Source organism: Mastigoproctus giganteus, chromosome 6 (assembly GCF_048544385.1).
Source record: "Mastigoproctus giganteus isolate SK-2022 chromosome 6, ASM4854438v1, whole genome shotgun sequence".
In the NCBI taxonomy this organism is placed as follows: domain Eukaryota; kingdom Metazoa; phylum Arthropoda; class Arachnida; order Uropygi; family Thelyphonidae; genus Mastigoproctus; species Mastigoproctus giganteus.
In genome coordinates this window covers 234,731,718-234,759,331 of record NC_143580.1, presented here as the reverse complement: position 1 = coordinate 234,759,331, position 27,614 = coordinate 234,731,718, and the positions used below count along the sequence as shown (strand labels likewise).

At 37.9% G+C, this 27,614-nt stretch overlaps 1 protein-coding gene across 3 annotated transcripts in view; it reads right to left on the bottom strand.

Moving 5' to 3' along the window:
* pcx (pecanex) overlaps positions 1-27,614 on the bottom strand; it is a 743,348-nt gene that overhangs the window by 424,965 nt on the left and 290,769 nt on the right. For all 3 annotated transcript variants that reach the window (XR_016547122.1, XM_090376780.1, XM_090376781.1), the window contains 2 exons: positions 14,661-15,212; positions 1,568-1,721 (listed from right to left, as the gene is read on the bottom strand). Coding sequence is in view for 2 of the 3 variants with exons in the window: in XM_090376780.1 (XP_090232906.1) it covers positions 1,568-1,721; positions 14,661-15,212 (706 nt within the window). In the remaining variant the exon portion in view is untranslated. The remainder of the gene's footprint in view (positions 1-1,567; positions 1,722-14,660; positions 15,213-27,614) is intronic.

The following is a 27,614-nucleotide window of genomic DNA, read 5'->3' as shown; positions in this document are numbered from 1 at the left end:
TTGTAGTTTTTTTAGTTTAGGATTTTCAGGCTGAGCTGTTCAAATAAAGAGCTCAGCTTGAAAAAAAAAAAAAAAAAAATTGTATTCTTTCTTACAGCTATCAGTTTAAGTTATTTTCTGATGAGATTACCTAATTTTAACTTTGTTATTTCTCTCAACAAAATGTTGGAAATTCTTCATGTTTTACCATTAAGATAATGCACATAGCTTGACAATTACATTTTCATAAATACCATTATTTTAATATTAGTATTGGCCATGTGATGGAAGGAAACCAGAGGGTTTTTTCTACACCTTGAACACTGTCAGCAGACCAGTGAGTTTCTATGAGCCATCAAATACCCATGTAAGCAACTTATTCAAATGATTAAAAACTTGCTAGTTAAAGGAAAACTTGTTACAATGCAGTATATAATTTTTTTCTGGTTAGTATTAATGCTTAGTATTTATGTTATATTCCCTGGTTCTTAGTATCCTTTTGTACTGTAAAAACTTTATCTTCCCTCATTAGACTAACTCCTCTCATTAAGGTACCAAATCAGCAATCCCTGTAGACCACACATTCAGTCTTCCCACTTATGAATGCCCTTTTGTCAATCTCACCCACCATTCTGACTGCTTTTGGATCTTTTCAAGAAGCTAGATATCTTCCATATCTGGATGCAATATTCCACACACAGTCTTACAATCCTTGCAGTCCTTGGACCTTTTCACAAAGCCTGACATCTGTTTTTAGGTGTAACCCCCCTCACAAACCTAGATTCAGTATTTCAAACAAGGTCCCACAATTGTCATACACAGTGAAATTTTCACCATGCAATGGTGAAAATTTCTACTGTTTCTACAAGGTAAACATTTCTACAAGCAATAGTTGGATAATGCATCGACAAGACACCAAGTAATCCTCCATACCTCCTATCCGAGGGGAATTTCATGTCTTCTTGGATCTTAACTACAAAATGTTTCTTCTCCTCTACTGCTTTTCATGCAACTTCTCCTAGTGTATAAATTACTTTGAGGTTGTCATCTCTGAAGCACAAAATCTTATATTCTGTGGCATTGAAATAGAGTTGTCATTTTTCTGGCAATCCCCAAAAGAGTACTACATGGGGTCAGAACATTAACCACCCTCCAAGCTTCATATCATAAGTAAATTTTGAAATGACGTCTTTTATCCCTTCATCAATTTCATTTAAGAAAATTCAACAGGTGAGGGCCACTGCACTATTTCTGAGCAGCCCACCAAAAGTAGGGTCTCGCAGAGATCCATGAACAAATTCAGTCCATAGAACCAGCTTCTCACAAAAAAACGTAGTCACAAGGCCACACACACACACATTGGCAGACTCACTGTTAAAACTGCTATATGTTTAACTTTTCACTGGTATGAATGGTTAAACATATCATTAAAAACTGCTATATGTTTAACTTTTCACTGGTATGAATGGTTAAACATATCATTAAAAATTATTTAATTCCTCAAGCTCTATAAAAATTCAAGAAAAGACAGAAGACATGTAAATTTATATCTAAGGTTGTCATATAGATTAACATAACAGTAACTAACCTTTAGTAGTGTGTACTGACAGCTTGCAATAATAAAACAAAAGATAAAACTCCATATGTCTTGAAAAAAATTTCGAGAAAGGCACAAGGCACCAAGTGCGGCAACCAGCACCGCTAAAATTATAGAAACCAAGTTCTCTATCGGGGTGAGGCTCCTTGAAAAACAGAGAAATAAACATGTGATTAAGATTTATTTAGCATTCATTAATTTTAGAAAACTAAAAATAACATACAATATTCAGTTCTAATGGGGAATCAATACATGAAGTGAAACTTAAAAAAAAATGCTGCAAATTATTCTTGAAAAATTTATTAAGAAATTAATATTTTTTTTTGAAAAAAGGTTTTTAATCATAATTTTTTTTTATAACCTGTTGCATCTGTATAAATGTAATCAAGGTAACCATTGTACATTAATTGTTGAGTTCAGTGATAATGATGAGCTTCCTAAATATAGTCAAACTTTTATTCAAGTAAAACTACTCGATTGACTATATTGAAGATGAACAATTATTGTTTACCTGAAATTATATGTAAAAAGAAGCTGACTGCACGTCTATGGGAAGTCCTTTTTTTACTATTTTTGCCTTCCATTTTAACATACTAGTTTTGGATTCAGTGTCATCAGCATTAGTAGAGGCATATGATGCAAGAAAGCAAGCTTATATACAGCACAGGTCAGCAACCTTTTTTTGAGTGAAGAACCATTTTTTCCCTAACTAAAAAAAAAAGAGAATCCAAAGAGTCACACCTCAGCTCAAGCTGGGAGGAGGAGGAGAAGGGTGGGGGAGTTTTTTGAGAAATGGAATAGAGTGGGAAGGTGTTTTTTATTTTAAAAAATATATATATTTTGAAATATTATTTATTAATATTGAAAAAACGTAACAAACATCCAATTAGGTACAAATTAATGTAACTTTTGCTGCTGAACTTCTTGAGCGAATATCTCAATATCAGGTGAGTATGCCGTAATTTTCAACTTTAAACATGCTGAGAGACTTGCATTATTCAGACAGTTTCTTGATTTATTTTTAATATAGTTCATGTTTGAAAATATTTTCCCCCAGAAATTCATTGAACCAAAAACTGAGAGAAGCCCAAATGTAAATCTTTTCAAATTGATATACATGTCCAGTAAGCTACTCCATGCAATTGAACACAATTTGGTCTTGCTTTATCAACTCATCTATCGCCATCCATTTGTGTAAAATTACAAGGACAGCCTTTTGCCTCACAAAATCCTCAAGTTCAGTTTTAAGGCATTTTAGTCTTGCACTCCACATGTCCTTGATTTTTAAGTACTCTAACTCCATTTCAAATTATGCTTCATTTGGACTAAAAGTTAAAGAGCTGCAGTTACAAGCTCAAAGAGCCGCATGCGGCTGGCAAGCCGCAAGTTGCCGACCCCTGTTATACAGCATCAGCCAAAAAAAAATCCCCATTTCACTCATCCATTCATTCATTCTAAACATTTGTCCAGTTCTTCCTTGAATTTATTTAAGCTATCTACTCCACAATAACAGACGAAAGTTTGTTCCAGCAATCAACTACCTGCTGGCTAAAGGCAAATTTCCGCCCATCTATCCTACAACTGTCTTTCCTCAATTTGAATTTATGCCCCCTGAGGTTCATAATCTGAGCCTGCTCAAACAATTCAAGGTCTAATACACCTTGATCAGATCACCTCGCAGGTGCTTAGCCTCCAGATGCTGCAATTTGCAGAACTTAAGCCTTAAGCTAAGAGGACCGCTTCATCCTCGCACCAATCTTGTTGCCCTTCTCTATACTCGTTATGGAAACTCTCCATCCTTCCTAAAATGAGGCCTCCAGACCTGTACACACTACTCAAGGTGTAGCCTGATTACTGCCTTATACAAAGGGATAATCACCTCCCTCATTTTCCCTACTAGCAAAATTACATGGATGGGGTCTGAGTGGTACTACACTCAGCGTAGTGGAGAATGAAAATGACCTGAGGGAGTAACTGTACAGTCAGATATGAAGTTTTCTGGGCAGTGCAAGAGTAGCTTGGTGTCTTTTCAAAGATATATAGGAATTTTTCAAGCAGGGATAAGGAGTTAATTATCCCCTTGTATAAGGCAATGGCCAAGTCACACTTGGAGTGCTGTATACAGGTCTGGAGGCCTCATTTTAGGAAAGATGTAGAGCTGCTGGAATGAGTAGGGCAACAAGATTGGTGAATGAAATAAAAGGTTGCTCTTAAGAAAAAAGGCTTAGGTTCTGTAAACTGCAGTGTCTCGAGACTAGGCACTTGCAAGGTGATCCGAATAAGGTGTATAAGGCCTTGAATGGTTTGATCAAGCTCAGTGCTAATGGGATGCTTCTTCTTGCTCAGTTCAATCAGCTGAGGGGACAAATTCAAATTGAGGAAAGACAGTTGTAGAATAGATGTGTGGAAATTTGCCTTTAGCAAGCAGGTGATTGATTGCTGGATCAAACTTCCATCTGTCGTTGTGGAAGTTGACAGCTTAAATAAATTGAAAGCAGAACTAGACAAACATTTGGTGTGAATGGATGGATGAAATAGGAAGGGTTTTTTTTGGTTGATGCTGTATAAGCTTGCTTTCTGGCATCATATGCCTATTATATGCTAATTCTAAAGAAGGAAATTAATCAGACTGGACTCTTGTGTAGTGGGTGCAGGAAAATTTTAGATAATCCAGCAGATGAAATGATTATGTACGTCACGTCAGTCTTTACTGACGAAAGACTCTTGATGATGACAAGAGGCTGTTGAATGAAGCTGAGCCAAATGGAATCAGTAATTCTCAAATTACAGGCGACTGTTTATTAGAATGAAGTCGGAGTCTAAGATAGTGCTACCAGAGGAGAGATTCCTCTAGTCCAACCTCTGTTCTTTTTCCTGAGTCGATAGAAGTGATTTTCAAAAGACATTTTCAGAGTATTAAGGAATTTCCACTAGGGAGAGATGTCTAAGCGTCATCATATTGCCAATACATAAAGCAGGTTCTAAGAATGAAATCAGTAACTAGACCAGCTCGTCTGACCTTAGTGATAGGGAAAATCTTGGAGGCAATGACTTTTTTTTTTTTTTTTTTTTTTTTTTTTTATGAAACTCCACACACAAGAGGCATTAGAACCTATAGTACTTAGTAACGTACAAGGGCTGGAGGTTGGGAATATGAAAGAAGGTATGTGTTGATATCAGACTTGAATTTCTGTAGATTGTAATTTTCAAAATACATATGAAGGATGGTTGTTCCAGAAAATGGAAGTTGAATGAATAAATAAGGAAGAAGAAAAGTTGGTTCTGTGAGTTTGAAGTTGGTTAGTAAACCAATGTAGACTGGTTGCGGCACGTGTTCGGACTGCTTTGAAAGAGAGAGAGAGAGAGAGCGCAAGAATTCTAGAAGACAATTCGGAAGAACAGTGCCCATTGAAGTATCTATAGAAAAGGGATGCAGCAGAAACAGAACAGCTATGAGACAGAAAGTGGAAAGAGACAAGTCATTAATTAACCTAACTGCCCTCTTCTCAATGGAATCTAGAAGCCTGAGAGAGGTTTTGGGGGCACCACTGCAGATGTGGGAACAATATTCCATGGTAGGGCAGATAGGGTATATACCTCCCCCAGCCAAAATTTTGAAATTAAAGAAACAGAACACAGGAGGCATTCTGCAAAAAAACTCAAGTCTGGTTGCCATGCCCCACCCAAACGTTACCTGGACCTGGTTACCATGCCTCCCTTATGATGATACCTGGATACGCCACTGCTTGCACATGCCAAGTGAATGACCCTGATTGCAAGATTTTGACTTCTGCAGCAAAAATTAGTAAACTTTGACCAATAAGAACAATGTTTCAAAGAGCATTCAATTGAAGTGTCACATAAATCGTAATCATCCTGAAGTGCTTAAGAGTATAGAAGAAGAAGAAAGATTTAAGCTTAATAAGGCAAGTACTTCTAGTTTTTCATCATAGAATAGTCAAGTATTTCTAAATATTTTGTTAGTCAAAAAAAGTCACTCTATCCATGACAGCAGATCAATTCAAGAATTACATTACTGAGTTAGTGGTGAATAATTCATCTATTTGTCTTTTGTAAGTCAGCCATCTTGGTTTCATAGAAGAAATAGCCAAAAAATTGAAAATTAATTTGGATAGAGGCAGTATGTATTCCAAGTTTTATAATAGAGAAAGCAAAGAAAGAAAGAAAAGTTTTCCCTTATGAATGCCTTTGGCCAGCGGGTGGTTGGTTGGTGGAACCGACTTCCATCACTTGTTGTTGAAGTTGATAGCCTAAACAAATTTAAAGCTCAACTGGACAGGTATTTCGAACGAACGGAGGGGTGAAATGGGAGTGGGTTTTTTTTTTTTTTTTTTTTTTGGCTGATGCTGAATAAGCTTGCTTTCTTGCATCATATGCCTCTGCTAATGCTAATGCTAATGATCTAAAAGAACGTTTTGTATATTTGAAAATGGATGCTTGCACATCTTGTAGAGTAAACTACTTTTGCAATAAACATTCGATATGTTGATGCTAACAATAAAATTGTTACACGTACTTTAGCAGTAAGGGATACAAAAGCCCAACATACAAGCAAGTACCTTCATCAACTAGTGAAAGATGATCTGCAAGAGTTTGAAATAGAAAATGAGAGTGTATTGTGCACATTGTGCACAATACACGCTCTTTTTTTAGCAAGAGTTTGAAATAGAAAATGAGAGTGTATTGTGCACATTGTGCACAATACACGCTCTTTTTTTAAAGACTGAGAGAGAGAGAGAGAGAGAGAGAGAGAGAGAGAGAGAGGTGAGAGAGAGAGAGAGGTGATTCAATAACAGATGATGAAAGTGAAAGAGGTGAATCAAGTGATGAGAATCTAGAATTAGGACATGATGATGATGACGCAGAAGCAGAATTGGATTTAACTGACATTATGGATGAAATTTCAAGCCTCTTAAGAGTCCAGCACGTGAGCTGTGGTGTTCATGCTTTACAACTGGCAATTTGTGATGGCTTAGGAAATAAACATGCAACTGCTCTTGTAAGTAAGGTGAGGCAGGTTGTACTAACTGTTAGAAGCTAAAAATAGCAGCAATAATTAACCTGACAATAATTAAACTGACACCTGCCCTTATTGACTTAAGGCCTTAATTACTTGGAAAATAGACAGATAATGTTGAAGGGCCAGCATAAAGTTTTCAAAAAAATTATATCTAGAGCTTGTCTGCAGGGCTCAGTTTTAGGTCCCATCCTTGGGAATTTAGTGTTACATCAATGGTTGATTACCATTCATGTTTATAAGGTTGCCTATGTGGATGACCTCGCAGTGCATATAACTGGTAAATTTAGGAGAATATTGGAAAATAGAGCTGAAGCTTTTCTATCCAGTTTAATCAAGTGGACTTGCCAGCATAAGCTGACGGTATCCTAATCAAAGACAATTATGATGCTATTTAGTGGAAAATTAAATTTAAATAGACCACCTAAGGTTTTATTCCAGGGGAAGCAAATTCCAATGGTGACACAGGTCAAATATTTAGGGATCACCTTAGACAGTAAATTACTTTTTATGCCCCACTTATCATATCCGAGTGAAAAAATTAAGAATTTTACCTTGGCTGTTATAAGAATTGCTCACTCAGATTAGGTGATTAAAAAGTGTGCTTTAACATATAAGGCAATTTTTCTGCCCATTGTTTCATATGATTTGGTTATTTGGTATAAAAGATTGGACAATGTTAAATTCAGATATAAACTTTTGTCTATACAGTGGTTAATATGTTATTAGCTATTTGTAGAGCCTGTCGAACAGTATTCACTAACAGCCACCACCACATTTGGATTATTATATTATCTACAGAGTATGTTGTTCCATCTTAAGAAGGGAATTCCATTCATAAAAAAGATGTTATGAAGAAACTTGTAAACTTATGAGAAAGCTGTTGGAATACCAGTGAAACTGGTAATGTGACAAGACTATTTATCCCAAATGTTCAATTTATGTTAGCATTAGTAGAGGCATATGCTGCAAGAAGGCAAGCTTATGCAGCATCAGCAAAAAAAAAAAAAAAAAAAAAACCCCACTTCCACTTCACCCCTCTGTTCGTTCGAAATACCTGTCCAGCTGAGCCTTAAATTTATTTAGGCTATCAACTTCCATGACAAGGGATGGAAGTCTGTTCCACCAACCAACTACCTGTTGGCTAAAGGCAAATTTCTGCACGTCTATCCTACATCTATCTTTCCTCAATTTGAATTTATGCCCTCTCAGGCAATTATTCTGAGCAAGAGGAAGAATCCCATCAGCATTGAGCATGCTCAAACCATTCAAGGCTTTATACACCTCTATCAGATCACCTCGCCGGTGCCTAGTCTCCAGACACTGTAATTTGCAAAATTTAAGCCTTTCTTCGTAAGAGCAACCCTTTGTTCCATTCACTAATCTTGTCCTTCTCTGTACTCGTTCCAGCAGCTCTACATCCTTCTTGAAATGAGGCCTCCAGACCTGTATACAGTACTCAAGGTGTGGCCTGACCATTGCCTTATACAAGGGAATAATCACCTCCTTATCCCTGCTAGAAAAATTCCTGTTTATCATTGACAAGACACCATGAGCTACTCTTGCAGCCGGTCTGCACTGCTCAGAGAACTTCATATCTGCCTGCACAATTACCCCCAGGTCCTTTTCATTCTCTACCACTGTCAGTGTAGTACCACAGAGTTGATACATTGCTCTGGGGTTGCTGTTTCCCATATGTAGTACTTTACATTTGTCAATGTTAAACTTCATTTGCCACCTCTCAGCCCATCTGCTCAACCTTTTCAGATCCTGTTGCAGCAGCGTACTGTCATTAGTGTCCTTAACAACCCTGCCAACCTTTATATCGTCTGCAAACTTGGACATTAAGCTTGATATACCATCATCAATATCATTTATAAATACAGAAAGCAATAATGGACCCAACACTGAACCCTGAGGGACTCCACTAATAACATTAGTCCACGATGAGCAGTGTCCATTGATTACCACTCTTTGTCTTCTCCCCCTCAACCACCCCTTTATCCATAGCAGCAATTTGCCCCCAATGCCACACTGCTCCAATTTGTGCAGCAGTCTTCCATGTGCAACAGTATCAAAAGCCTTTCTAAGATCCAAGTATATAATATCAAAGTTATTCCCTGCATCTAGTTCTTTTGTGACTGTATCATAGTATCCAATCAAATTGGTCAGGCAAGACTTCCCCATAACAAAACCATGCTGTGTCCGAGCTATAACTGAAGTCTTGTCTAGAAGAAAGGCTTAAGTTTTGCAAATTACAGTGTCTGGAGACTAGACTCTATCAGATCACCAGCGAGGTGATCTGATAGAGCTGTATAAAGCCTTGAATGGTTTGAGCATGCTCAATGCTGATGGGATTCTTCCTCTCGCTCAGAATAATCACCTGAGAGGGCATAAATTCAAATTGAGGAAAGACAGATGTAGGATAGATGTGCGGAAATTTGCCTTTAGCCAGCGGGTGGTTGGTTGGTGGAACAGACTTCCATCCCTTGTCGTGGAAGTTGATAGCCTAAATAAGTTTAAGGCTCAGCGGGACAGGTATTTTAAACGAACAGAGGGGTGAAGTAGTGGGTTTTTTTTTTTTTTGTTTTTTTTTTTTTGGCTGATGCTGCATAAGCTTGCTTTCTTGCATCAAATGCCTCTACTAATGCTAATGCTAAAATGCTAATGCTAGATGATCCTGCAGTGCTTCTTTAACCAGTGCCTCCATTAATTTTCCTGGAACAGAAGTTAAACTCACAGTGTTTAACAACAAAAAGTGTAGTTATCCCCAGGAGCTCGCATCTGGTGAGTATGGACTTGGCACATGTGATTCCCTTCTACTTCTGGCTCTTGTTCTCTCTCTCAGGGTAATTCAAAAATTTTTTTTTTTTTTTTTTTTTTTTCAGCTGGTGCAGCAAAAACCTCAGGCATCCTTGCACCATATGGTTAATAGTAATAAAATAAAAAATAAAATGGAGATTTCTTATATATAAACAGGTCATAGTTCTTTCAATGATAAATTGTTGAAATTTGGATTGGTGATGAATTACAATTGTTTGTGTTGTGCTTGGGAAACCTGGCACCATATCTTGTATGATTGCTATTTATATTCAGAATACAGACATAATTTAAGGCAGGTCATACTAGAACTAAGTGCTGGTAATGAACATAAATTTTTAACCAATTATGTAAAGTTTAATCTTAAATTACAGGAGATACCTTTTTAGTAGGACTGTTAATCTCTCCACACTCAATTGCGAATGATTATAATATGAACTTATCCCCATGCATAGTCATAAATAAGGGCGCCTCCGTAGCCAGGTGGGAAGGAGCAGCAGTGCGTAACACACGCTTCTTGATTAGACCGGGGTTCGAGCCCGTCACCACCAAATACGGAGGATGCGGAAAGGTCATTCAGGGAATAACCACCGCATATCCCGGAGCAATATGGCCTTAGTTGCTAATGCTCCTAAAAACCAAATAACAAACAAACAAAACAGTCATAAATAAATCAAATAAAAATATCTATTAATTAAAATAATCATGCCTTCAACTCGCATATCATGTCAATGGAATTGGAAAGACAGCGGCCACCAACCACCAAAAAAACCAACCAGCATCACATGCCACCATGAGAATTGAAAAAAAATTTTGTCACAAAAATCTAAAAACGACGAAACAAATAAATATCCATTAATTCACAAATTAATTCACACATAAATTTAACTTTAAAAGTGCATCTGAGCTTGCATTTCATGCAATCACTGATGGACATGTGTTCCTTTTTAATGAATCGAAAGTTCTTAATAAACAGCAGGAATATTTTAAATTATTAACTGCCGAAACATTAGAAATGAGATTAAATGTTGACTCTATTAATATACGCAGAACTTATAATATTTCGGACTCGTGGACGCATATGCATGAATAGTAATTCATACAATGGTCTATATAAATAATCTCGTGTCAGGTGTCATTAATTTTACATAAAACAGGGGGGGGTATCATTCGAGAATCACTTTTGTACTTCTTGTGAACATGGTAACAAACCGAATAAGGTGGTCTCTTAAAAGAAGTTAAAAAACGGTTTTAAAGTTTAATTTATGTGTGAATTAATGGATATTTATTTGTTTCGTCGTTTTTAGATTTTTGCGACAATTGTTTTTCAATTCTCATGGTGGCATGTGAAGTTGGTTGGTTTTTTTGGAGGTTGGTGGCCACCGTCTTTCCAATTACTTTGACGTGATATGAGTTGAAGGCATGATTATTTTAATTAATAGCTATTTTAATTTGATTTATTTATGACTATGCACGGGGAGGGGGGGGGGTAAGTTCATGTTATAATCAATCTCGATTGAGCGTTGAGAGATTAACAGTCCTACTAAAAAGGTATGAGGTTTTCTCCTATAATTTAAGATTATTATAATAATAGAACTTATTGGGCTTCATACTCCCTTTTAATTTGAATTAGTAAATATTACCGTCTTGTAGGAATTTAGTTGCAAGGTTTTTAGTAAACGAAGGCATTTATATACCTTGGTAAATTATGAATGAACTATACTCTGTACTATTTTTTATTTTTTTATTTCTCTCTCTCTCTCTCTCTCTCTCTTTGTGCTGCTTGAACTCACATGTATGCCTTTTTTTTTTTTTTTTTTTTTGTTGGAATCAGTTGGTTTCCGGTGCGGGATTTTTCCTGTGAGCTGAATGGAATTTATTTTTTTATTATTAATTTATTAATTTATTTTTTTATTATTATTTATTAATTTATTTTTACTTTTTGTGGCTTCTGGGCACGGGTAACCTCGGAGGGGGATTGCTGGCATCCTCTGGTCTAGCATTACTACCAGAGGGCGCAGGATTTTGTGCGGTCGGCCCAATCAAATTAGAGACCCCATGTGAACTTTTTTTTGGGCTCATTTCACACAGTATATATTATAATGAACAGCGACACTAGGTAGAGTTGGACAGCAGTCTAGGGGCCACAAAAGACAATACATGTATGTCCTTATTGACTTGGACAACTCTGAAGTAACACTACCAGAAATACTGTGGGACCAGGTGCAGAAACTTAAAACTTGCTTTACCAATCACATATCACTACAAAGAAAATTCAAGGTGAAGACTTGACTCCTGGCGTCTCCGTAGCCAGGTGGGAAGGAGCAGCAGTGCGTACCACACGCTTCTTGATTAGACCGGGGTTCGAGCCCGTCACCACCAAATATGGAGGATGCGGAAAGGTCAAGGAATGACCACCGCATATTCCGGAGCAATATGGCCTTAGTTGCTAATGCTCCTAAAAACCAAACAACAACAACTTGACTCCTGGTCAGTTCCTAAAGGAATGGAAGTCTCTGATCTACTGCCTTTCTAAGATATATAGTCCTATAGCCGAAAGTATCATGACCTCCATGGAAGTTAGAGAAAAAAACCTTATTGGGAAATGATGTTAGCTGGCATTTATGTTGATCCCAAGTACAGATGTTTATTAACAGATGGACAACAAAGCAAAAAAAAAAAAGCAAAGGAAAGGAAGCATTATGTGATATAGTGCTCAGAATAAGAAACCCTCAAGAATGTCCAGCCCCAGAAGATGAAATACAAAGCAATCATCATCATCATCTAATACTAATTCTGAAGATCAATTTGATTTTGAAAAGATTATTGACAAAAAGTATAGCTCAAAACGCTGTAGACTGAAATTAGAAAAAGGCATACCACATGTTACTCCTATCAGTACATTGACTAAATTCAAGTTAGAAGTATTAGCATCCAACACTTCAGTTGAAAAAATAGATTGTCAATCAAAGGTGTCAGTAAAAGATGCAATATTAAAGTACCCTAAAATGATACGAGATTTTGCACAACTGGTGGTTGCATTGCTCCCTACTCAAGCCACTGTAGAACATTTATTTTTAGGTCTAAAAATTATTAAATCAGATTTTAGAGTATCGGTGAAAGAGGACTTGTTTGAGGCAATCTTGTTCTTAAGAACACACTGCTATACATAATTAAAAAAATCTGCTTTTAAGGGAATTAAAGTTAATTTGCATGTTTTAATATGGCAAATAAGAGTCAATGTTTTTTTTTCAATAATGCAATAAGTTGTTTTCAATTCAAAATTCATTCATTTTTGTTCCTTTTGTTCATTAAACTAAAGGTCAAATTAACTGTGTATTTTTAGTAAGCACCATTCCAACAGTGCTTTCATTTGTCAGTTGGGTATGATCATTGCTCACTTCAACAGTTCAAAACTAAATTAGGATTTTGATAAATTAAAGGAGTTGGAGCCAAACATTTGATAAATTAAAGGAGCCAGAGATTGAGCTGCAAACTTTTCTTCCGGTTTAGCTTCTTCCGGCAAATTTTCTTATTGGGGCTTAGAGGGGAACATGCATTCTGTGTGTTATCAAACACTGATGGATCCAATATCTTTCTATTTCAGAAGATTCAGGAGAAGTCTAGTTGGCCTGCCTCATGCAGGCCAACAAGACTTCTCCTGAATTACCATCAAGAAGGTGTGCCCACTCATGCACACCTTCTTGATGGTAAGATTTGGAGGTCACAATCCTACTGTATAAGGCAGTTGTAAGACAGCATTTGAGACCTCAACTGAAAAATGAAATTGAACTTTGTGAAAGGGTCCAAAGATGGATAACTTCAAAAATTAAATCAGAAAAAGGATGACCATACGAAGAGACTTATTATGTGGGCTACAGGAGTTGGCAACTAAGCATCTTAATTTTTACCTGATTAAAGTTTATAAGGCTCTGAGAGGGATGAATATTCACTGTTACAGAAAATTTCATGACTAGAGGCAATAAATTCAAATCACAGAGGAAGAAATTCATATTAGGCTGTAGGAAGTTTACTTTTAGACTGTGAGTTGTAGCTAATTGGAACAAATTGCCTCTGCAGGTGATTGAAGTCAACAGTTTGAGAAATCAAAGTAAACTGGATAGGAAGAACATAATTTGAATTTTGTTATCTAATTTTTAGGCTGATGCAGCAAAAGCCTGTGGCTTTCTTGCACTATATGATGGCTATAGTGTTTTTCAGCAACAGAATCAATCTCTCTCTCTCTCTCTCTCTCTCTCTCTCTCTCTCTCTCTCTCTCTCTCTCTCTCTCTCTCTCTCCCCCCCCCCCCACTATTTTTCATAATAGGTATAAGAAATCATTCCTATAGTCCAACCTCTCTTCTTTTTCCTAATTCGATAAAAGTGCTTTTCAGAAGACATTTTCAGAGAATTAATGAATTTCCACTTATACAAGCCAAAGAATATGATATCTTAATGACAATGGTAACTAACCAGAGTGAAACTCCTATGAAAAAAAAAAAAAAAAAAAAGTACAAAATTTTACTGAAAGACTGTAATTTTTGTCTGAAATTACTGTCCTTAAAGACTGAAAACAGCTAATAGGTCAGTACTAAGCACTTAACCACAACCATTCGTTTTTAAATCAAATATCAGTCATTAGCTTTCAAAGAAATGTGTTGTACCTTTTTAATGTATTATTCATTAATTGCATTTTAATCAATCATCACAACAATACATGCAAAGAAAGAAAATCAGAGTAAAATCGATGCTGGTAACATTCTATTATTTCGCAACACTCTTTAGGAATACAATGCAACTTCCACTTTGGGAATTTCTGGTGAATATCTTCACAGAAAAGTACTGCGCTTTATAATTTTAGGTCCACCTGTGTAATATAAACATAATTCCAAAGGGGATTATAATAATTTGTAGGAAAAATAAGCAATGTATAAAAAAGCATTTCTGTTCATTTAATTTTAATTGTAAAACAAATGACAATGAAGAAATAACGTTCCCACTCACTTATTTAATAATCCTTTAGAATTTTAAAAAGCAGACTAACAAAACATTGCAACTAATGGGTCCACTTCTTCAATTAAGCAGACATTGTTATCACTAATGTATTACAATACTTACAACACCTGCAAATAACATTAGCATGTTGTACACAAAAAAAAAAAAAAAAGTCAGAAAAGAACTCTCATTACTGTTAAGGTTGTTTAGAACTCTTATTTTTTTACTTACCTGTCCAACAGAGCAAGTAGAGCCAGCCTATCAAAATGTATTTTCATAAATTTAAATGGAAGAACCCAGAATCTATAGTAATGCTTGGGTTTTGATGCATGGATTCGAGGTTCTGCAAACCTAATCCTACAGCTTGAAGCTAAATCAGTGTCAGTTCCTCCCTGAGAACTTGGGGCTTGAGAAAGGTTAGATGTAGTAGTTGTGGTAACAGCACCTCTTGTTGCTATACCCTGAGCTGCCCGGACACGACTCATTAAAGAGCCTGCAAACAAATGTAATGGTGTATGAGGACTGTGACTATTTGCATGACCGGCACCTGCATCATCAAGACGAGGTCGACCACGGCTACCTATTGGTGGCACTGGGTTGATAACGTTTAGCCGCGAAGGATTACAGGATGAAGGGTTGATAATATCAAGCTGTGAAGGATCAGAAACCAAAAGGCTCATATCTATTCCGAAACTAGGAAGTTTTGAAGCATGCAATACTGCTGCAGGACTATCAAGAATGACTGTTGATCCAGAGGTGGATGAAGAATGAGAACCTGTTTCCCTATTAATAGAAAAAAAAAAAAAAAAAGATCCAATATACTATTGAACTATAGAGTATTATAACACCAATATACAAAAGCCAAGAGTATACTAATATTTTATAACTTTTGTTAAGAATAAATGCAAAGAATGACATTCATCAAATCAGGTTCCGCCAAGATTATCACTAACATACCTAGTGTCAATAGTAAGCAGGTTTTATCCAAAACGGATTCAACACAGAATCCAAAAATACTCCCAACTGTTAAATTACAACCCTTTCTCTACTCACAGTTTAACACATTAACTGCCAGAGTCCATTAGCATATCACAGGCACTAAAAGAGATAGCAAAGCCCTTAATAACAAGGCAGAAGAACACTGCTTGTTTTTTATCTTAACATAAATTTATTTTTTAAAATTTTATTTTTTTTCTTTATTTCTTCATTTCAATTTTGATATTAATGTAAACAGAGAAAAAATTACATGTAATATTAACTCTGATAATTTGAAAAACAATATTATTCATGTGATAAAATTTAATTAGTCTACTGCTCAGCAATTTAAATATTTGTATTCTTGGCCTAAACATTGTCAATTAATGAGAATTCAGACTTACTGAGAAATGTTATGTGGGAACGTTTCTGAAATCTCATATGGAATTCTCTTATCGGGCAAAAGGGGGGGAATCAACAGAAATATAAGGAATATTACAAAAGAATCCAACCAAAATACATTAGCATTAGTAGTGAATATGATGCAAGAAAGCAAACTTATAGAGCATCAGCAAAAAACCCCTTCTGTTTCACCCATTGAGCCAGGTGGTAAGGAGAAGCAGTGCGTAATCAAGAAGCACGCTTCTTGATTAGACCGGGGTTCGAGCCCGTCACCACCAAATATGGAGGATGCGGAAAGGTCAGGGAATGACCACCGCATATCCCGGAGCAATATGCCCTTAGTGGCTAATGCTCCTAAAAACCAAACAACAAACAACAAACATCACCCATTGATTCACTTTAAAGGTTTCTCGAGTTCAGTTTTGAATTTATTTAAGCTGTCAACTTCCACAACAGATGGAAGTTTGTTCCAGCAATCAATAACCTGCTAGCTAAAGGAAAATTACTGCACATCAATTCTACAACTTTCTTTTCTCAGTTTGAATTTATGCCCCTTCGGTGTGGAATCTGAGCAAGAATATGAATCCCATCAACATTCAGCTTGCTCAAACCATTAAAGGCTTTTACACCTCAAACAGATCACCTCACAGGTGCCTATCTTCAGATGCTAAAATTTGCAGAACTTAACCTGATATTGGTAACAGCAACCCTTTGTTCCACTCACTAATCTTGTTGCCCTTCTGTGTATTCGTTCTAGTAGCTGACATCTTTACTAAAATGAAGCCTCCAGATCTCTATGCAGTATTCATGGTGTGGCCTGATCATTGCCTCATACAAGGGGATAATCACCTTCTTATCCTTGCTAGCAAAACTACTATAGATCATTGACAAGACCGCATTAGCTACAGTGCAGACAGGCCGCTCTTGCAGCCTGTCTGTACTACTCACAAAATTTCATATCTAATCGCACAATTACTCCCCAAGGTATTTTTCATTCTCCACTACCCTGAGTGTAATACTGCACAATTGGTATGATATTCTGGAGTTACTGCTACCCATGAGTAGTACTTTCAGTGGCAATTGAAGTTTAACCTTGACAAATGCAAAGTACTGCATATGGGTAGAAGTAACCCCAGAGAAAAGTACCAACTGTGTGGTACTACACTTAAGGTGGTAGAAAATGAAAAAGACCTGGGAGTAATTGTGCAGTCAGATATGAAGTTTTCTGAGCAATGCAGACAGGCTGCCAGGGCAGGTCATGGGGTTTTGTCAATGATATATAGGAATTTTGCTGGAAGGTTGAAGGAGGTGATTGTCCCTCTGTATAAGGCGATGGTCAGGTCACTCCTTGAGTACTGCGTACAGGTCTGGAGGCCTCATTTTAGGAAGGATATAGATTTACTTGAGTGTATACAGAGAAGGGCAACAAGATTGGTGAGGGGAATGAAGGGATCCTCTTACCAAGAGAGGCTTAAGTTCTGCAAATTGCAGTGGCTGGAGACTAGGCACCTGCACGGTGATCTGATTGAGGTGTATAAGGCCTTGAATGGGTTGAGCACACTGAATTCTGATGGGATCCTTCCACTTGTTCAGATTACGAACCTAAGGGGGCATAAATTCAAATTAAGAAAAGACAGATGTAGAATAGATGTGCGGAAATTTGCCTTTAACCAGCGGGTGGTTAAATGCTGGAACAAACTTCCATCTGTCGCTGTGGAAGTTGATAGATTGAATAAATTTAAGGAGGAACTGGACAGGCATTTGGAGGGAATGGTGTGATTTTTTTTTTTTTTTGGCGGATGCTGCATAAGCTCATACACTTGCTTTCTTGCATCATGCCACTACTACTACTACTACAGTGGATTCCGGTTATTTGGGCCACCAGTTAATCGGGGCAGCCGTTTATATGGGGCAAATCTTAAAAAACAAAAACCAATCGAGAAAATAGCCAGGGTTTACTTCGCTTATTTGGGACAAAATGCCGTTTAATCGGGGCAAGAGACCTCAGCACTGGAGATTACCCTACGATTGTCTCCAACTGTACCACGTAATTCGGTCGGATTTCTGGAGGTCACAATCATAAAACAATAAAAACAATTAGCAGTCACCTGTTTATTGGGCTTTTCTGTTAGTGCAATCTATCATAAACGGACAGTAAACTCGATCTTATTGAATTTGCGGTAATACCGACAGCTGGAATTCTGTGGGTTATTATGGTAAAATGTGTTTACACTTCCATGGAATCTTCAATCATACAAAAAAAATAATTTTCAGAATCTTCTCTTCATTCCTATTTTTAAAGCTTCGTAATTTGTTACTCCATTCTCACTTGCGCGTGTTGTGTTACTTGCAATTTGTGTGTGCCGTGTTCTTTGTTATTGACTGCTTATCTTTTTACTGTTTTAAATTTTAATCCCCACCCACAAATGTCAGTGAACAGAAATGTCAACTAGTTAGTATGTACATATTACAGTACGTATAAATTATTCCGATTATCGCGTATATTCTTCCGATTTTCACGTATCATTTAATTTTTTAATTAGTAAGGTAATAAAGAGTAAATTTATGCTTAATATATCTTTACTTTTATAGACTGTGGATAATATTCCTCCTATTTTCGCTAATTAGAATCGCTGTTTAATAGAATTAAAATTTAATTCACAAACGTGATCACAATGACCAGCGCTTACTACACATCGTATAGTAAACAGTACTTCACTGTGGTGAGTTCGTCGTAACGTGATTTGATTGTACAGTGAACTAATTGTAAAGGGGGGGGATAAATTGTATTTTTAACTATTTACGTGAAACTTCGGATAATTGGGGCAGCTGCTTAATCGGGCCAAAATGCACTAGTCCCGATGTGTCCCAAATAACCGGAATCGACTGTATTTGCAAATGTTAAACTTCAGTTGCCACCTCTGAGTCCATCTGCTCAACTTTTCTAGATCTTTAATGCAATCAATCTTTCCTGTTTTTCTTTGCAGTAGCGACCCATCCTTACTGTCATCAACAACCTGACCAACCTTCTTATGGTCTGCAAACTTGGACAATAAGCCTGACCTACCTTCATCAATATCATTGATAAAAACATAAAACAACAATTGACCCAACATGGACCCATGGGGGAACTCCACTAATAACATTAGTCCAGAAAGAGCAGTAGGCATTGATTGCCACTCTCTGTCTTCTCCCACTCAACCATCCTTTTATGCATTGAAGCAACTTGCCCTTATTGCCATACTGCTCCAATTTGTACAGCAGTCTTCCATATGCCACAGTATCAAAAAACTTCCAAAAATTTATATATATAATATCAAAAGAATTTACTGCAAGTGGAAGTCTCGTCTGACCAATTTGATTGGATACTATGATATGGTCCAAGTATAAGATATTTTAATATCATATACTTGGATTTTAGAAAAGCTTTTCATACTGTTCTGCATGACAGATACTGTACAAGTTGGAGCAGTATGGCATTAAGGACAAGTTGCTACAATGGATAAAAGGATGGTTGAGTGGGAGAAGGCAGAGAATGGTTATCAATGGACGCTGCTCTTCGTGGACTAATGTTATTAGTGGAGTTCCCCAAGTTTTGGTGTTGGGTCCACTGTTGTTTTGTATATTTATTAATTATTCCGATGAAGGTATATCAGGGTTAATATCCAAGTTTGCAGATGATACTACAGTTGGCACGGTTGTTAATGACAGTAATGGCAGGGAGCTAGGGCAACAGGATCTAGAAAATTTGGGAAGATAGGCTAAGAAGTGGCAACTGAAGTTTAACATTGACAAAAGCAAAGTACTGCATATGGGTGTCAATAACCAAAGAGAAATGTACCAACTGTGTGGTACTACATTCAGGGAAGTGGAAAAGACATGGGGGTAATTGGGCAGTCGAATATGAAGTTCGCTGAGCAGTGCAGATGGGATGCCAGAGGAAGTCCGTATGTTTTGCTGTAGTTTATTCCAGCAATCAACTACACGCTGGCTAAAGACAAATTTCAGCACATCTATTCATTAACTGCCTTTCCTCAATTTGAATTTATGTCATCTACTACCTAGAGGTAGATCAGAGTCATCTACCTCTAGGTGGTACATGACCCTCATCAACCAGTGCAATACCACCACTTTGCTTATTGGAAGCTTGAAGTTGTGGAACCCATGTTTAGTCTCCAGAGCCAAGTTCTGATCAACCCTTTCCCATCTGTTCCATCATGAAGTATGACTGATGACTTTTGAAGTTATGATGAACATCATGATGAGATCCAATTTTCTTTACATTTTGAGGGTACAGCTCTAAAACGGTGATCGCAGGCCGACCTCTAGTTAGTACACCAGACTAAGCCATTTGGTAACTCTTTAGGAGGCTTCCAGATCAGCTAGAGTATAATCTTGCTACCTCTACTCTGCCAGATAGTGACTGGAGGGAGTCCGAGTAGTGTGTGTATGTGGAGGGCATTGTGGAGGCCACGTTATGTCAAGGATCTGGGTATATTCTTACCATATGTAAGCCACATCCAAAAATTTCATTACTTCATACAGCATGTCCCCCCCCCCTGACCTTTTCTTACTATTGAATACACAATGAATTGTCAAACTAATAGAGTAAGCTTATCTGCAAAAAGATCTAAGCCTCCCAAACACTTCCTAGTTCATTTCACAAATATACGTGGTCTCAATTCTAATCTCAACGATGTCCATTTCCACTTCCAGTCTGCCAAACCACATGTACTTTTTCTGATAGAATCTCAGTTATTGGTTGATTCAACTACTGCTCATCTCAGTTGCCCAAATTATCTTTCACCTCAAAGGTGATACTTCTGCATATTTGCATTCCGATATTCCCTGTCAGAGACTTGGTAATTTGGAATCTCTTCTTTTCGATCTTCTCTACCTCACTGTGTCAAAGTCATCTGCTGTCTCTACCGTTCTCCCAACTCCACTAATCACTTGGAGCTCTTTGACTTCCTCTCTTTGCAACTTGACTTTCTGCAATCCAACTTTCCTAACAGTGAGGTAATTTTCTTTGGTGATTTTAATGTTCACAAATCCAGATGGGTTCCGTTTTCTAGTCACACCGACCCAGCAGGTTGAGATGCTGAGACTTTTGCAATTGCTAATGATCTTGCACAGATTGTTCATTTATCTACAAGAATACCAGACAATCCTATCCATTATTATTATGATTATTAGTTATATGGTGCAAGGAAGCCTGAGGCTTATGCTGCACCAGCAAAAAAAAAAAAAAAAAATTCCCGAGTTACCCTGAGAGAGAGAGAGAGAGAGAGAGAGAGAGAGAGAGAGAGAGAGAGAGAGAGATCACCAAGAAAGAGAAGAATGATGATATCCAGCTCAGTACCCTGGGTGTGCCAAGCCCATACAGTTAACACGGCTGATCTTTTTCTAAGAAAAACCCATCTAAGTACACGGTCGAAGTGAGCGGTACTTTAGGCACCTCTGATCACAAATTGGTGATTGTCTCTTCTATAAATGGAGCCTTTATCTCGTGGCTATTCCCAACCTCGTATTGTTTGGCATTATAAAAATACAAAATGGCATGACCTGCAAGATTTCTTTGCCTCTTTTCCTTGGTCGGATTACAGTTTCAAAACTTCTGATGTCAACAGTGAAATTATTCTTGCAGGAATGGAATCCTTTATCCCACATTCCACTTTAAAATCTCGTCCTTCATCTAAACCTTTGTTTTCCAATAAATGTGCTAAGGCAGTTCAAGAGAAGAACGATGCATATCGTAACTGGCTTGTTTCCAATTCTGCAGTTTCATTTAATGCCTACACCAAAGCTTGCAACAATTGTAAAGCAATTATTAATCAGCCCAAACTAGATTTTTAACAGGCTAAGAGTAGAAAACTTGCTTCTTGCCCTAATGGTAGCCAGGCATTCTGGTCTCTTGCCAAAGCTATTGGCTGCAACTTTTACCAATCTCTGCTCCCACCTCTGTTAAAACCAGATTGTTCTGGTTTTATTCTTGGCACTTCAGCCAAGGATAAAGCTGACCTGTTAGCATTTCATTTTTATTCTAACTCATGTATTAATGTTCTTGGTAAAATACCTCACAACCACTCCCAAAATCCTTCTGGTCAGAAGGATTTTGATGAATCTCGATGCTAAGAAAGCTCCACCTGATGGTAATTCTCCACTTGTTCTCAAAACCTGTGCTCCTGAACTTACTCCTGTTCTTTGCCACCTTTTTCACTTTCTTATTCCAAAAGTGTTTTTCCTTCTACTTGGAAATTTGCTCATATCCAGCCAATTCCGAAAAAGGGTGACAAATCCCTCCCATCCAATTATCGTCCCATTGCAATTACTTCTATTCTTTTTAAAGTAATGGAGAAATCAATTAACTGCCAACTCTTAAACTACCTAGAAACCTTCCGTCTGATCAAAGATTGCCAGTATGGATTTTGTCAGTGTCGATCCACTGGTGATATTCTGGCTTATGTTACCCCCTTATGGACAAATTCAATGGAAAAGTTTGGTGAAACAGAATTAGTTGCTCTTGACATCTCAATGGGCCGACCGGGCTAGCCAGGTGGGTAGAGTGCTTGCCTGGCAACCCCCAAAGGTCGCGGGTTCGAATCCTGCCTCGGGCTTGGATCACAGTAAAATGCAAAAATGTTGGGAGGTGCATTATGGCCACAGAAGCTGATGCGCCAACAGCTAACAAAAAAAAAAAAAAAAAAAACCACCTCAAAGGCTTTTGATCATGTTTGGAATAAAGGTCTTCTAAACAAGCTTCCATCTTATGGTTTGCCAACTGTTTTATTTATAATTGGTTATCCAATTTTCTCATCGATCACTCACTGAGGGTGATGGTAGATGGCTCTCTGTCGTCTAACTTCTCCACTAATGCTGGTGTCCCTCAAGGTTCAGTTCTTTCTCACACTCTTTTCCTCTTGTATATTAATGACCTTCTTCCACTGACTGGAAATCCTATCCAGAGTTTTTCCGATGATAGCACATTGCATTCCACTTTCCATTTTGAGAAACCTTGCCCTGCTCAATCAGCTTCAACTTTTCAAATATCTGCTACCAATTCCTTAAATGCCGATGATGATATCGAAGATGATGATATCCTTCTAAAACTCAGTCTTGTCTTATATCTTGCAAATAGGATTTTCCTCCTCCTGTGATTAACTTTGGTGACATTCTGATTTCTAGGAAATATATATTTTCACATCTCTTTTGAGGATTACCTTGACTTCTAATCTCTCTCGGCATAAGCACATTACAAACATTGCTTCCTCTGCATCTAAAAAACTTGGTTTTCTCTTTCGCTCTCACCATCAATTTTCTTCTAAACAGCTGTTCACTCTGTATGAATCGCAAATCTAGATTCTATTCAGAAGAGGGTAGTTTGGTTAATTAACGACTCCTCTCTAACAGAGGGTATCCACTTGCTGTATAATAGACATACCGTTTCTACTGCATGCTTTTTCTACGGATACTTCCATTGGCATTGTTCTTCAGAATTGGCTTCTATAATTCCCGCTCTCTCCTTCAAAACAGTCCGAACATTTGCCGCGACCCGCCAACATTAATTTACTGTCCAACTTCAAACTCAAAGAACCAACTTTTCATCTTTCTTGTTTATTCATTCAACTGTCGTTTTCTGGAACAACCTTTCTTCATATGTACAAAGGGTACTAGGAAAGATTTGCAATATGACGCAACAATGAATCACAGGAAGCTGCTTGTTGCTGCATGTTGAGACATGTTCATACGTGCATAGTAGCCGCCGCGCCATGTCGATGGGCTCAGTTATTCATTAGTAGTGAGAGTGTAAAGTGCTTGCGATGGCATCGTGGTCATGAAATGAGATAAGGACAGCTTTGCGGTATAATTTCGTGCGTGGTTTAACCATAGACCAGTGCTTAGAAGAAATGACTCTTGCACTAGATGATGATTGTCCACATCGTACAAGGATATTCAGGTGGTATAGAGAATTCCAAAGGGGAAATTTCACTCTGGAGGATTCTGAGAGGCCAGGAAGGCCACGAACGTCAGTTACGGAGGAAAACGTTACTGCTGTGAGGAAAATGCTTGACGAAAACAGGCGAGTGACCTACCAACAGATAGAGGATACTTTGGGCCTAAATGCACCAGCAATTCGTTCGATTCTGCAAGATCATTTGCATGTGAAGAAACTTTGTTCTCTCTGGGTGCCGCATCAACTGACTGAAGAGCAGATGACACGACGTGTGACTTGGTGCCGGGAGATGTTAAAAAAGTTTGATAAGGGACAATCTCGGTATGGGAACAACATCGTGACAGGTGACGAGACTTGGCTGTACTATTACGATCTGCCGACCAAGGCTCAAAACAAAGTTTGGGTCTTTGATGATGACGACACACCCGTAATTGTCAGAAAATCCCGATCTGTAAAGAAGAAAATGATAGCTGTATTTTTCAAATCGAGTGGAATTGTGGAACGTGTCGTTTTGGACACGCAGAAGACAGTCACAGCTAAGTGGTATACTGAACAATGCCTGCCTAAAGTCATTGGATCTATGAAGAATCTGCGGCCAAAGTCAAGAATGGACACCTGGTACCTCCATCACGATAATGCTAGAGCTCACCGCGCCAAAGCCTGCACCGAATATTTGACCACGACAGGACTGAAACTTCTCGAGCACCCTCCCTACAGTCCAGACCTTGCACTGTTCCCGTATGTGAAAATGAAGCTAAAAGGGAGGCTGTTTTCCAGTGATGAGGACCTTCTACGGGCTTGGGACAACGAGTGTGCTTTACTCCCTAGTGAAACTTGGCAGAACTGGTTTAAAGATTGGTTTCGGAGGATGGAGAGGTGTATTGAATGTAGAGGAAATTACTTTGAAAAAATTAAATAAACAAAGCTGTATTGCAAAACTTTCCTAGTACCCTTTGTATTTCCTGAAAATTACAGTCTACAGAAGTTCAAGTCCAATGTCAACAAATATCTTCTTGCGTCTTCCCAACCTCCAACCCAAGCACGGTACTAAGTACTATAGGTTCTAATACCTCTCGTGTTTGGGGTTTCATAAAAAAAAAAAAAAAAAAAGCCCCTTCAGGTTTGTAATCTGAGCAAGAAGCCTAAATATTGCTTTATACAAAAGGTTAATCACCTTTTCCCTACTAGCAAAATTTCTGTATATCATAGACAATACCCCATGACCTGCTCTGGCATCATGCACTGCTCAGAAAATTTCATATCTGACTGACAATTACTCTGAAGTCTTTTTCATTTTCTAACACACTAAGTGTAGTACCACATAGTTGGTACGGTTCTCTGGAGTTACTTCTATCCATATGCAGCAGTACTTTGCATTTGATGTTAAACTTCATTTGCCACTTCTCAGCCAATCTGCCCAACATTTCTAGATCCTGTTGCAGTAGCACAATGCAGTTTCTGTCATTAACTACCCTCCCGATCTTAGGATCATCTTCAAACATGGATATTAAGTCTGATATACCTTCATCAGTATCATTGATAAATAGGCTAAACAACAGTGGGCCCAACACTAAACCCTGATAGACTCCACTAATAACATCAGCCCACGGAGAGCAGCATCCATTGATTACCACTCTTTCTTCTCAACTCAATCACACTTTTATCCATTATAGCAACTTGCCCTTAATACCATACTGCTCCAATTTATACAGTACTCTTCAATGCGAGACAATGTCAAAAGTTTTACTGAAATCTAAATATATAACATCAAAATTATTTTTTGCATTCAGTTCCTTTGTAACTGCATCACAGTATCCAATCAAATTTGTCACACAAGACTTTCCCTTAACAAACCCATACTGCGTCTGAATTATTACTGTAGTCTTGTCTCGATGATCCTACAATGCATCTTTCCCCAGTGACTCTATTATTTTCCCCAGAACAGAAGTTAAAATAACAGGTCTGTAATTTCTCATGTCACCCTAAGATCTCCCTTTGTGAATTGGTGATGCATTTGCCCATATGCAGTCTGTGGGGAATTCCCCTGAACCAAGGATGCTCTCATAATTATGGCTATGGGTCTTCTTACTTCCTTTGCCACCTCCTTTAATATAATTGGATAAATCCCATCCATCCCATGTATCTTTCTTATGTTTAACTTCAACAATTTCTCCTCCATTTTCGTCTAAGTTATTACAAAATCATTATGCACACTGTTACGGTTTGATAAACTTCTGGCATTCTCCTCCCTTAATAACTTCTGATGTGTGAATGTAGATGGAAAATACTCATTCAGATTGTCAGATATCTAAGCAGGATCAACAACAGTTGAACCTTTGATATCGAGGGGACCAATCTGATTTATCTTCTTCCTCCTAGAGTTTATATAACTAAAGAAGTCATTACTGTTTTTCTTAGCATCCTTTGCCAAAGATTTCTTGTAATCAGCCTTCACTTGCCCAACCTTCTTAGTGACTTGATTACGGGCTAGCTTATATCTACCATAGGCTTTTGAGTCACCTGTTAATTTTAATGCATCCCATGCATTTTTCTTCTCTGCTATGAGTCTCAGTTCATCTGACATCCATTTAGGCCTAAACTTTGAACAATATTTCTTAATCGGTATGAAAAGCCTAGTAGCTTCCAAGATTAATTCCTTGAATGCTTCCCATTTAGAATTTGCTGGTGGTAACATCATCAGCTAGCCACATTGTATTGAATTTAAAAACTGTCTGAGACCACTGTACTCACCTTTAAAAGCAAAAACCATTACCTGTACCTCTGATGGTAGTTACAAGGGTGGTACAATAAAGAATCACCCTCACCTACTTCCACATATCAGTCATGAATCACCAATATCATTGATAAATATACAAAACAACAGTGGACCTCCCACAGGGTTCGGTGTTAGGTCCACTGTTGTTTTGTATATTTATCAATGATATTGATGAAGGTATATCAGGCTTAATGTCGAAGTTTGCAGATGATACAAAGGTTGGCAGGGTTGTTAATGACAGTAATGGCAGTGTGCTACTCCAACAGGATCTAGATAATTTGGGCAGATGGGCTAAGAAGCGGCAACTGAAGCTTAACCTTGACAAATGCAAAGTCCTGCATATGGGTAGAAGTAACTCCAAAGAAACGTACCAACTGTGTAGTACTACACTTAAGGTGGTAGAAAATGAAAAAGACCTGGGAGTAATTGTGCAGTCAGATATGAAGTTTTCTGAGCAATGCAGACAGGCTGCCAGGGCAGGTCATGGAGTTTTGTCAATGATATATAGGAATTTTGCTGGTAGGTTGAAGGAGGTGATTGTCCCTCTGTATAAGGCGATGGTCAGGCCACTCCTTGAGTACTGTGTACAGGTCTGGAGGCCTCATTTTAGGAAGGATATAGATTTACTTGAGTGTGTACAGAGAAGGGCAAACAAGATTGGTGAGGAGAATGAAGGGATCCTCTTACCAAGAGAGGCTTAAGTTCTGCAAATTGCAGTGGCTGGAGACTAGGCACCTGCATGGTGATCTGATTGAGGTGTATAAGGCCTTGAATGGGTTGAGCACACTGAATTCTGATGGGATCCTTCCACTTGTTCAGATTACGAACCTAAGGGGGCATAAATTCAAATTAAGAAAAGACAGATGTAGAATAGATGTGCGGAAATTTGCCTTTAACCAGTGGGTGGTTAAATGCTGGAACAAACTTCCATCTGTCGTTGTGGAAGTTGATAGGTTGAATAAATTTAAGGAGGAACTGGACAGGCATTTGGAGGGAATGGTGTGATTTTTTTTTTTTTTTTTTGGCTGATGCTGCATAAGCTCATACACTTGCTTTCTTGCATCACATGCCACTACTA